The 13,246-nt window shown below is 35.6% G+C and overlaps 1 protein-coding gene across 1 annotated transcript in view; it reads left to right on the top strand.

Annotated features, from left to right (window-relative positions):
• Positions 1-13,246, top strand: part of WDR17 (WD repeat domain 17) — a 111,967-nt gene that overhangs the window by 58,610 nt on the left and 40,111 nt on the right. Inside the window, exons 12-18 of the mRNA XM_069096691.1 lie at positions 1,978-2,142; positions 4,970-5,172; positions 6,415-6,564; positions 6,647-6,777; positions 7,859-7,984; positions 9,603-9,758; positions 11,670-11,734. Of these exons, the coding sequence (XP_068952792.1) occupies positions 1,978-2,142; positions 4,970-5,172; positions 6,415-6,564; positions 6,647-6,777; positions 7,859-7,984; positions 9,603-9,758; positions 11,670-11,734 (996 nt within the window). The remainder of the gene's footprint in view (positions 1-1,977; positions 2,143-4,969; positions 5,173-6,414; positions 6,565-6,646; positions 6,778-7,858; positions 7,985-9,602; positions 9,759-11,669; positions 11,735-13,246) is intronic.

The following is a 13,246-nucleotide window of genomic DNA, read 5'->3' as shown; positions in this document are numbered from 1 at the left end:
GCCCATAAGTTACTTTGAGAATACAGTAAACAAGAGACAGTTCCTGACTGTGGAAATGGGGAAGACATAATGGATCAGAATCTCTTTAACTATGTCTAGAAGGATTACTCAGACTCCAAAACACTTGAGTTTAGGGTGAGGAAGGGAAAGGAGAGAGCATGTCTACTTTAGAGAAGGTGTGTTCAAAGACAAAGAGGCACAGAAAAGCTATTTGCGCTCATGGAATGGTGAATGATCTAGTTTTCTTGGAGCATAGACTTTGTAAAGGAGAATGCTATGAAGTAAAGATATAAGGGGTTAGATCAAATGCAGCGGGGATTACAGGCTAATGAACTGTAATGGGAATGTAAATTTTAAAGATCTTCCCTGCCCCTAGGCTAAAGTGCACCTGGAGCCTGGGGTGGGAGGCTTGTTTTTCAGTAGATACTTCTTGATTGGCCAGTGAGTCAATAAGGTTGTTACTCTGAGCCAGGAAAAGGCTATATAAGCCCTGATGTGTAGCTTTGTTTTGGGGCTCACTTTGAGAAGTGTTCTGTGATTTGATCTGGATTCTGGGAAGCCGTTGTCCTGAGCCCCCTGGCTTTGAAAAACCCAGATGTTGATTTGGTATGGATGTAATGGTTGGACAGTTTGGAAAGCTGTCTCCTTGATCTGTTTCTGTCTTGATAATTCTGCCTGTATACTTTGAAGTTCAGGGTGCTGACCTTTTTCCCCTGAACGAGGTAAACGGTAAACGATATATGTTTGACTAATTAAAGTAAGCTTGTTAACCCATTTTGAGTTGCTTTCCTTTAACAAAGCAGATCTAAGAACCTGTGGTGGCAGCAAACCCTGAGGACGCTTGGGGTGCTTGCTGCTACATGAACCTAGACTTTATTTTATAAATAGTGGGAGCCATTGAAAAAATGTGAAGAATGAAATGGCATGATCATAAGATCTTAAAAACTAATTGTTATTGGGGTGAGTGAATGAAGTCTTAAAGATAGTGTTACAAACATTATTAAGAAATTATAAAAGGTTTGACTCGAAGGTTTGATTATCTCTAAATAGTCATTGTAGCACTTTTTTTTGGTCTTTATTAATTTGTTTGTTTACTTTTAGTTTACAAGATTAAGTTCCACAATTCCTTAAGTTTCAAATTTTCTCCCCTTCCCCTCCCCCCAATGGCAGCATACAATCAAGTTTAAGATCTGCAAATACTTTCACATTAGACATTAGTCAGGTTATAAAGGATTGCATGGGTAATGTAGCAGTTTTACAGACATTCTCTGCCTTTCTATGATTTCTTATATTCTTTTTTTTGTCATGTGCATATAAATATAGAAAACAAATATCCAGACATGCAAATTTACATATATACATTCAATTAGTCAATATATTCTAGGAACCATGCTAGTGCAAGCACATTTCTTTGCACAAAGAAGGTACTGGTTTGCTAAGTGAACACAAAAGGAATGTATTTGTTTATGTTAAAAACTGACCAATTTGTAAATAGACAAAGGTCAGATTCAAGTCAATAAATGTATTGATGAATTGGAGTTATAAAACACATAAATATTATGATCTATAGGCAGAAGAAGCCTGCCCACTTTGCATGTAGGATGTCCTACCTGCAAATGACCAGAAGGATTAAGTTTAGAAATAAAATGGAGCTGTCATACTTTGAAAGCGGATTTGTAGTGAGACAAATGCAAATATTTCTTGCTTGCATAAAAGAGAATTACAACTGAACAGTCCTAGAGAAAGTATGTCTGGAAGCCCTGGTCTCTAAAGGAACAGGTAAAGTTTTGCATATGGGCTATCATGTAAAGTTATATAGAAATATGATGTGTTTTCATTTGTTAAGTTGGGTTTTAGTCTAAGTTTTTCAGAGGAACCAAAATAAAACCCCCTCCATATTTAGGAATTAGAGCTGCTCTCTATTTTTGAATTTGTGAGAAACTCTCAATTCTGATGGTCATGTTGATAATATTGCAGAGATATGATAGCTACTGGCTGTGAAGACAAAAATGTCCGTGTTTATTACTTAGCCACCAGCTCTGATCAACCACTGAAGGTGTTTACTGGACATACTGCAAAGGTATTTCATGTAAAATGGTCTCCCCTAAGAGAAGGAATACTTTGCAGTGGTTCTGATGATGGGTATGTATTCTTGGATTCTAAATGCTTGCTTCTTGTTCTAAGTATTCTTGCCTAAATTTTAGTGCCTAGGATCTAAATTTGAGGAAGTACTAAAATCAGATACATTGATTTCACCACAATATAGGTTTAGAAAAGCCAAGTCCCTAATTAGTTAAGAAATCCCTTAATAATATCTAATTGTATTCAACCACAGTACGGTATGTAATGGGCAGCATGGCATTGTGGGGGAAAAAATACTGCATTTGAAATCATGCAATTTGTGTTCAAATTGCCTGACCACTTACCAGTTGTATCAACAAGTCCTTTTATCCTTCTATGTCTTAGTTTCTTCATATTTATAATGAAAGGACTATGAGAAAGAGAAGCTAGGAGTGAGCCCCAAATCACATACCCCATGCCAAGACTCCACTGCTATGGTCAAGCAAAAGGCTAAGTTCTAAGGTTGATAAAATCCAAAGTTAAAGGTGAATTGTAGAGGAGCCTGGCGTGGTCTTTTCTAACCCTCTTCCAATGCCATAACTGAAAACAAAAAAGACCCTGATAAAGAAAGGGTAGGGGGGGCGGCTAGGTGGAGCAGTGAGTAGGAGTGCCTGCCCTAGAGCCAGGAGGACCTGAGTTCAGATCCAGCCTCAGCCACTTAACACAAACACATAAAAACTAGCCGTGTGACCTTGGGCAAGTTACTTAACCCCAATTGCCCTGCAAAAAAAAAAAAAAAAAAAGGTACCCAAAAGAAGAAAAAAAAAGGTTAATGCCAGCAAAGAAGCAAACAGTCCTAAAGAAAATGGAGTTCAAAAACCAAACCAGACCCAGAAAACTAAAGGTGCTGATGATATCAGATATATTGTGTGAATTATTAATAACTATGTGCTTCTAGTGTCTGCATAGTTTGAAATAATGTTTTTTTAATTGCACATTTAAAAAATTAAGCTATGCATATTAGTACACTGAATGACCTGTTGGAAGAAAGAGACATATGTCACTGAAAGGCTTAGATTGCAGCATAAAGAATTTATTAGATTTAAGGGAAAATATCTTACTAATGAAGGTAGCCTAATATTAAAAGAGATTAGTGGGAGAAAATAAAATGTTCTCTGAACATCCTTAAAAATAAGATAGATACTGGACTGTCTATGATGGCTTTGGTTTTTTACAGATGGATACAGGTGATTTCCTAATGGCTAAAGCTGTCAAAAAATCCCTACCTTACAATTTACTAGGGTTCTGTTACAAACATCCTGTCCTATACTTGACTTGTTGTTTAGCAGTTCAGTCATGTCCAACTCTTTGTGAACCTGTATAGGGTTTTGTTGGAAAAGATACTGGAGTGGTTTGCCACTTCCTTCTCCAGTGGATTAAGGCAAACAGAGGTTAAGTGACTTGCCCAAGGTCACACAGCTAGTAAGTGCCTGAGGTTAAATTTGAATTCAAGTCTTCCTGACTCCAGGCCCAACGCTGTATTCACTAAGCCATCTAGCTACCTCTATACTTTGACTAGTTTGATTAAAAAAAAATTAGGACCTACTCTATCCAGCTATAAAATTCTTCAAAGCAATCTAGTTAATTTACTTAAAGCAGAACAAATTTTTAATAATCAAGTATATTCCTGTTTAGAGGTTTAGAAATATGTCTGGCATGTTGCCCGCTTTAATAATAGTTATAATTATTATGAAATTTTATAGGGCAGTAATTTCTTACATCACCCCTGATGGGAGATTTGTGTGGGTAAGAGTAGGTTATTCGGTGGGGTTTCTAGCTTCCTAGGTTTAACTATCACACATCGTGGCCCTCAAATACATTCAGTGGGCCATGTAGGGCCAACCCCATACCTTAAGGACAAAGACATCTGTTCCTATTGTTCCTTCAAAAACACTGAGTAACTGTATGACATATTCAAATCTAGAAGAGACCTGAGAAGTCTTCTAGTTCTTCACCCCTTGCCCATCCCCATCTATTTACAGTAAAGGTAAATATTTGGGAGTAATAACTAAATGAGTGGATGTATTTTTAATTATTTATTATGTGCTAAGCAGTGAGGATAGAAACAAATGCTTGATACATAGGCATATTTTGATAAATTCTACAAATGTAGATTTATAGTATATTTAAAATTAATATATTTTTAATCAGAGGGTTAATTTTCATAGTGATAGTTAAAATTTTATTTAAATTAATATGCATTCTACACTGACCAATGTAACTGTGTTATTGGTGCACACACAGAAAGATTTAGAAATAAATAGGGAATATAATATTTTTGTCCATAAACATAATAATTTACTGTTTCCCAAATATAAACCCCCCACATTTTTGCAGGTATTAATTCCTATTATAGAAATTGTCAGGAATTTTATTTTATTTGTATTTTATTATTGTTATTTTTAAACTATTCAAATAGCATTTTAGAAGAAATCCAGCAAACTTGCTACATTTCCTCTTTGGCTATAGTTAACATGAACATTTACTTAAAAAAATGCTTCATCATATAAATACTATGCCACCAAACTTTTGGTATGTTTATAGCAATTATAAAACAAAACTATAAAAACTACATTGCCTAAATACTTTGCTGTAAGAAGCAAATTACCCATAATTTTAGGGCCACTTAATATTTCAGTTATCTCGAAATAGGCTATTAACTCAAAAGTCACATATGTCTAATTGTATTATTCTAGCCTAGTTAAATTTCATTTGATGTACTGTAGAATAGGAAGTTATTTTAATGCATTCTAGAAACATAAAAAATGAATACTAAATGATAATATATTTTTAGGACAATTTAATCTTTTAGCTAAATGATAACTTATATTACATATCCTATTTTCAGTACTGTTCGAATATGGGATTATACACAAGATGCTTGTATAAATACACTTACTGGACATACTGCACCTGTGCGGGGATTAATGTGGAACACTGAAATCCCTTATCTACTAATATCAGGCAGCTGGGATAGTACTATCCGAGTGTGGGACACTCGAGAAGGAATCTGCTTGGACACAGTGCATGACCATGGTGCAGATGTATATGGTAACTACTGGTCTTTACCTTTAAATTTCCCTTTTTTATTAACAGCTTCTGCATTTTATGAATATCAGTTTATTTGTTTAATTAAATAATTAATAATATTTGACTAAAATATTGAACTATCTCATATTAGGAACGGGAAACCAGATCACTAACCACACCCAAACTGATGGCCCTAAATTCTTGCTGGCAGAATTCAGTTGGTATATTGGGGTTGCAAAAATAGCTGCTTTGGGATGCCTAACCCATGATGCTTTGGTCCCTAGGCATTTGATTGAAGTAATGGGGAGAAGAAGGGTAAGCATCCTTCAATTTCTCCAAATTTAGAAATGGTTCCTCTTCAATTACATGTTCATCTCACAACTAGTAACTTGCTTTCAACCATTGTCTAATACAATCATGTGTATTTTGTTGACATTTAATAAATCATGTTAACTATCTGATTGACACATTTTTATCTATAGTGTTAAGATTCACTTCCCTTGAAAATAGCTTTATGGTTTTCAAAATCATGTCCTACATTTCCTTGTTTACATAAAATCCTTTAGTTTCAGTAATATTGCAGTGCTTTTTTCCCCCCAGAAGTATTTGATTTTTAAAAGCAGAGAATGTTAATATTCTTTCAATGAATTCATTTGTACTTGGGCCTTATAGAACAATAATCCTTGAAGAATTATTGGTACTGCTGTATGTGTTTGTGGCTCTGAGGTAATCAAGAGCTTAGCTAGAGAAAAGTGGGAGGAGGGAATCATTATTCTGATTGCTGCCACCAATGAAGGCCTTGAGCAACTATCTTCCTAGTTGAATTAATTCTCTTTACTGACTTCCCAGACAACCAGAAAATGTACATTGCTATCACAGTGCTAACATGGATATAAACCTGAACCTTAACTTTTCACTCTGCAAATCTCCCTAATCTGCAATACCCACCCCCACAATCAAGAATGCTTTTGCAAAAACCGGACAAAAAACAGCTATTATGCCAAGAGAAAAGTACTGACTTTAGTCCACAAATACAAGCACCCCTATATTCTTGCTTATGAGAATATAGACATTAGACAATTCTGTGTAATATGTAGTAAAAATGTAATTAGGACATAGTTCTGAGGTCAGTCCTTAGTTCCTCATAGTATCTTTATATCAAGTTTAATTTTGTAGATCTTTTGTTAGCTTTATACATAAAATGTAAATTACCTTGAAATATTTTTTGCTTTCATTTAAATAACTTTAACTCTTTCCATTTAGGGTTAACATGCCATCCAAGTCGCCCCTTTACTATGGCATCTTGCTCTCGGGATTCCACAGTGAGACTCTGGTCATTAATATCTTTAATCACTCCTCTACAAATAAACATCCTAGCAGACAGATCTTGGGAAGAAATCATTGGGAACACTGGTACTGAGCATATGCAAATTTAAATTATCTTAGTTTATATTTTACGAGGAACTGTTTTTCTCACTCACAATCTCTACTCCAGATCGTGCTATGGAATCAGGTGCACCTCCTCTCTTGTGTGGTAAAGTATCAAGAGAGATTAAACAAGAAGTAGAAAAACTGACAAGTAACCTGCGAGGGAGAAAACTAAGATGGTTTTCAGAATGTTTATCAGTGAGTATTGTACAACTTCAGTATGGACTTTTAGCTACAGTTAGCCACAATGGGATTTTTTCCCTTTATATATATATATATATTTTTTTTTTAAAGAGTTAAGTAACTTGCTCAAGGTTACACGGCCAGTTATTTCTAGGTGGGTGCTAATTGTCTGAGCCTAGATTCGATCCCAGGTTATCCTGACTCTGGGGCTGGTGCTCTTACTCGCTATGCTACCTAGCTGCCCCTATATTTTATTTTTTTAATAGTAATATGGAATAATGGATTGGGCTCTGGACTGAAAATCAGGAGACCTTATTTTGAATTTGTAGATATTTCTTATGAAAAACATCATCCAAAATTTATGAATATGGAGATCTCCTAGGATAAGAACAGGAATTTCTCTTCCCCAGGAGAAGAGGGCGGTCTTCCCCATGACTGATCATGAGGAAGAGGCACCTTACAAAAAGCAGAACAAGAATTTATACCCTAACCTCTTCCCCTCACCCTGACTATCCCTTCTCCCATTGGCTGAGAGGTGGGTTCAAGTCTGGTGCTCAAAAATCTTCCCCAATGGTGAACAACAGAGAAGCCTGCCACTCTCTCTCAGTGGCTGAGAGACAGGCTTACAAAGAACAAGGATGCTGATTGACAGCAAGGGAAAGTGGGAAGGGTTCCAAAGGCAATGGAGGAAGAGTGAGCTTGGGATGTCCCTGACTCCCACTGCCCAGGAGGAGGGGCCCACAGAGGTGGGAAATCAGAAAGCCTCCTGAAAGGGTTTGACAGTAGAAGTGAAGGCGTGGGGGAGGAGAGAGGTGAAGTAGACAGTCAGAACTGACACCAATTTATAAGATTATAAATTTATAAGTTTTCACTCTCCAGACATAGACAAATCATATTAAGTTCTTTGAGCATCAGTTTCTTTATGAGTCACAGAAATCATGGTACTTGCATTATGTACTTCATAGGAGTCCTCTGGGCAAAATGCTTTGTAAACTTTATAGGATCCTATAAGTGAGAATTATGATTATGATGGTAGCATTTTTAAAAGCCCTTAAATTCACTATTGTATCTCAGATGTTTCCATTTTAATCTTTAGCCTCCAGGAGGCAGCAAAAATTTATGGGACCTAGTTGCAGTAATACAAGGACAAGATGACAGCTTACTTCCCCAGGACTACTCCAAAGGAATTATGCATATGAAACATCTGGTTAGATTTAAAACTGTAAGTAAAACAAATAAACTAGCATGCCACTCTTTATGACATTAGCTGCAGTTGGGGGAAACTCTTCACAGGTGGTCAGAAAAAGAAAAAAAGGTCCAAAGTTTGTTCATATTGTCTTGAGCCATTCTCCAAACTCAGGATCATGCTATACGCACCACAGTGCTTCTAATTAATAGTCACTCATTTTTGTTCAGTACTTCATATTTTTGTATCTTACATCAGTGATGTGGGCCAGTGAGCAATTCTCTGGGGCTGGAAGAAGTCCTAATTCATCTAGCTTGTACCCAGTAGCAATTCCCTCTATAATGTTCCCAACAATTGGTCACTTAGCTTTCTCTTAAAGACTTTCAGTGATGGGAAACTCACTGCTTTTCTAAGTAGCACATTGTTATTTTTGGACAACTATGTTAGGAAATCTTCCCTATTATATCTCTTGTTTGGGATATTATGCTTCCCCTAATGCAGTCTATGATTGCTTTAGCTATTTTGACTATCATGTCACATTGCTCATTATCTGGAAAAAAAAATGTGAAAGCAAGAAACTAAGTAAGTAAAGCACAGACTAATCCATCCTTGCAAATAAAATTTCATGGAATACTATGTTTCTAAAGCCTTTGAATGATATAAGAAGCCTCCCAGAATGCCTTTAGTCCCTAAACTTCATTAAACAATTACAAAGTTGCTGCACTGACCCCATGATGTTGTGATAAAATCTTTATCGGAGGGGGCGGCTAGGTGGCGCAGTGAATAGAGCACCCTGGAGTCAGGAGGACCTGGGTTCGGATCCAGCCTCAGACACATAACACATAACACACACACACATACACAAAAACCTAGCCATGTGACCTTGGGCAAGTCACTTAACCCCAATTGCACTCCAAAATGCAAAAAAAAAAAATCTATATTGGAGGTTTGGGTCCTTTGGGGTATATTGGAATTCTAAGTAGAAACTTACTTATTGCAGATGTGGTAAGAACTTGACCACACATCTCTGGATACATCTAGTCCCAAAGGCCAAAAGACAGGGATACAGTGTACATTTACAGTGGATAATTGTCATTGGTTGAAAAAGCTATTTAGAGCATGAAGTCAATAAGCAAGATTTATTAGATGACTTAAAACTGCTTAGTATCTCAGAGAGAAAAAAGGGTCTATTAACACAGAATCCTTAAACTGGAGATTCATCTAGAATAAATACATTCACAACAAAGACAAGGTAAGAGAATGTTGACTCACTACAAATCACTTTGGGATGAATAATTCAAAATATATTGGCTATTTAGAGTGGGTCAATCATTTTTGCCTTTGAAGGACAAAATATTTTTCATCTTTTGATCCCAGATATATAATTTAGTCACTAGCACCCCCTACTGGCTTTTGTAACTACAATTATATTCTATACTTGGGTATAATTAAAAATGTAATCTCTCTGCCCCCAGAAAGTCTTAATTCTACTTTCTATTTACTGTTGAGATGGTGTCAGTAAGTTTTAGCTCATGGATATTTTTAAATAGATTTCATGATTCCAATATTAAAACTTAATTTTTTTGTCCATGTTGTATTTGTATTATTTTCTATTTGCAATCCCAGAATTCATTGAATAATTTCCCTTTTCCAGTCCAAAGCACAAGAACTGACAACAATCAAGATGTCCAAGTTCGGAGGTGGTATTGGTGCACCCAGTAAAGAGGAACGACTGAAGGAAGCTGCTCAGATACACTTGACACTAGGGCACATCCAAAGATACTGTGAGCTCATGGTTGAACTTGGGGAGGTAAGATGCCTCAACACAAATAATAATCAGAGTGGAAAATTTCATAAATTATGCTTACTAAATCTATATGATAATTTTTGGATTAAAGATTATGTGAAATCTCTCTCTCACACACACATACATAGAGTAATACCAGTTTGGAAATAGAATTTCAAGTCTTCTTAAATACTCTTACTGGATGTCTTTGATCCCCAAAAAATGACCATTTCATTTCTAATACTGGAATACTATTATTAATATTGATTATTGAAAGTATGGAGTATCACTAACAGTTAACCTTCACAACCAAATGAGGCATTTCCACAGAAAAGCATCAGTTAATTGGGCCTAGGAAATTAACATTTTATAGCCCTGATGTCATTGAGCAAGTTTAAAAACCTTTTGTGATGATGATGACATTTTTCATAGTTTATCATTGTAATGTGTGTTTTTTATTGAAGGCTCCAAAGTATTCTATATACATTTATATCACACACATATATACATATGAATATGTATATCAAATTTTTTTATTCATTTTATTGCTGTCTTATCTCAAAGCTGAACAATGATTTTTTTGTTTATTTTAAATCAATACAGTGAAAATCTTTGAAGAACACTCAAGTTAGAAAACCATACAGTTTAGGAGTAATTGTAAGAAATTATTCCAATAAAGAATCAACTTTGGTGTTGAAAGTATCTCAGCAATTAAGTCCTATGCACTTAGGTCATTACTAGGACCACTTCTCAATGCAAAATTAATTCAAAGTCAAGGAGGAAATGGAAAAATCATGCTTGATGGGAAAATAGAATTTTCACCAGATGGAATTTATCTAATTTAGAGTCAAAATTATTTTAAATGGTTCTCTTGTCCAGTCATCTACCTAAGGATCCAATTTTCCTTCTTAACAATTGGGTTAAGTGTACTATGAGATCCAAGGGCTTCAAGATTCTAGGTATTTTTGTCCTTAGTCCTTTGAAAATAAGGTAATGATGATTGTGTATAGTCCCATGTTTAGCATTCTTTTCTTTGCTGTGAATTTCAGAGATAAAGGGAAATCCTTCTTACTTAATAGCTAGCAAACATATCTTAGGGAAAACTTTGTAATGCAAAAGGAAAATATAGACTAGTGCATAATTTTCTTCATCTTTCTTCGACATTAACCTTAACATTGGGGAGATTACTGTCTTTCAAAAATAATTTCTGTAGATAATATAATTTTCACCACATTTTACTTTATGAAATCATTTATTTTAGTTAACAACCAACTTTAATTACAAAGCTGAATGCTAGAAACAAAACCTTGTATTATTTAATAAAAACAAGTCCTGATAGAATAAGTAAGTAAACATTGTAGGAGTGATTTACTGTTTGCTCTACGGGGAAAAATATTATGGCACAATGCCAAAGGAGATGGAGGAATGTATGAATAAATAAGTGGCATTTCAACCCAAATATGTAAGTTAAAGTTAAAACCAATTTAAAAGTTTTTTTCTTCTAAAAGATACAGTCTGACTTTGTAGCTCTTTAAGGCTTGCAGGGCGCTTTACAAACATGATCTTATTCTCACAACTCTTGGGAGGTAGGTGCTAGTATTATCTTCATTTTAAAGGTGAAGAAAAGGAGGCAGACAGAAATTAGGTGACTTGCCCACATCACACAGCTAGTAAGAAGTCTGAGGCTGGATTGGTACTCAGGTCTTCCTTATATCTATAGTATTATTTGTTTGCTTCAATGTCAATAGGTTAACCTCTTTTTTAAAGAAAGAAAATAATACTTTTCTATAGATAACATGAAACAGGAATAAAAATTATGTTTGTTGAAATCTCTAATGCTTTGGAAATCTCTATTGCTTTGGAAAGTGGAAAAAATAATTTAAGGGTGAAATGTGACTGCAACCAACATAGCTATGGTGTATTTTTCTGTTCTAGTGGGACAAAGCACTATCAGTTGCACCAGGGGTCTCAATGAAATATTGGAAGAAGTTAATGCAGAGGTAAGACAAAATATGGAGAAACCATGATGTTAATGTAACAGTTGACCATAGAACAAAGGACTGGTAAGCTTGTGATTTCTACTTTTCTGGGTAGTTAGACGATGGCCATGACTGACTGATCACTTTTCTCCTGTCTTCAAGAGAATTATATCTATTACAATAACATAGAATATTTGACATCTAGAGGTATCATTCTTTGGTGGGGTTCAGGATAAAAACTACTTTTCTTATTTGTCCTGGACGAACATCCCAAACTTATAGGGCAACTTTTTTTTAAGATGTTAATCTTACCAAAAGTAAGAGAAACAGTTAATGTTAGTCATGTTATCTTCCCCTCTCCACCACATGTTTATTATATGAAAGACAATCACAGATAGTAAGAAAACACATTTATCAAAGGAAACAAGTAAGATAGTAATTGGGGAGGCCATGTAAATTAGTTTATGTGATGGAATGTATAATAAGAGTTAGGGCACTTAGGCAACCCAGAAACAAGATGAAATTTTAGCCCAACCAGGGAGAAAACTGTCTCATCTAACAAGTCCACTCTTAGCAATCTCAATGGATGTAGGCACTGGGAAACAAGGCATCTGTTAGAGTTCCAGCTTTCTCTCACATGCCTGTGGCTCCAGCAATTTTCTTCCTTGGCTTTTCTATTCCCGAAGTTTCTCAACCAATCAGCAGTCATGCTACACATGCATAGAATCAAAAGACCATGCCTCAGGGGACCACTAAGTCTGCCTAGAGATAGGGCTACATTCATATACTAAGAAAGAAGTAAATTGAATAACTAAAATGGTATTTTTAAAAATTTTCTGCCAGTTTGGATCACTATGATTATTTCTCATTCTACCACTTTCTATTTTGTATAACAAATGACTTACCCTCAACAGGCTTTAGGTTCTTCATTTGTAAAAGGAAGGAATCACAGGATCACAGATTGAGAGCTAGATGGAATCTTAAAGACCAGTTAGTCCAATTCCTTCATTTTATATATGAAGAAACTCAGATTCATAGAGATTAAGTGACTTTTCCAGGGTCATACAGCTATTGTCAGTAATGGAATTTGAACCCAGTTCCCTTGTCTCCAAATCTAGCCCTTAATTCACTGCCATATCTTCTAGGAAGCCTCCTATGACCCTCCCAATTGCAATATATTTTTTTCTACGTTAGGTGCCTATATGATATGGTGAATGTGTTAGCTACTTGTGTTTATATCTTATTCTCCACTCTAATGAGCTTGCATTTCTAAGCTAAACTTTATACTTTTCCCCAAGCCCAACGTAATACATTATACGGGGACTTAATAAATGGAGATTTGGCTGGACTCCTGAGGGAAGGGGCTTCCAGGCCCAGCATTCTCCTTTTTCCTGTTGTCTGGCTCTTGGCCTTTTCACCAAACCTTAACAGATTAGGTTCTCCAGTAGTCGTGAAAAAGAAAAAGAGGAGGTAAAACTTACTTTGGTTGCAGTGTTAAAAAGTCTGTCAAGGTTATGGTTTAATGGTGTGTTT

Source organism: Petaurus breviceps, unplaced genomic scaffold, assembly GCF_028583685.1.
Source record: "Petaurus breviceps papuanus isolate PSGF00001 unplaced genomic scaffold, PetGlider_PUasm1.0 126, whole genome shotgun sequence".
Taxonomy (NCBI): domain Eukaryota; kingdom Metazoa; phylum Chordata; class Mammalia; order Diprotodontia; family Petauridae; genus Petaurus; species Petaurus breviceps.
The sequence above is the reverse complement of the archived record's forward strand: the minus strand, read 5'-3'. Positions and strand labels throughout refer to the sequence as shown.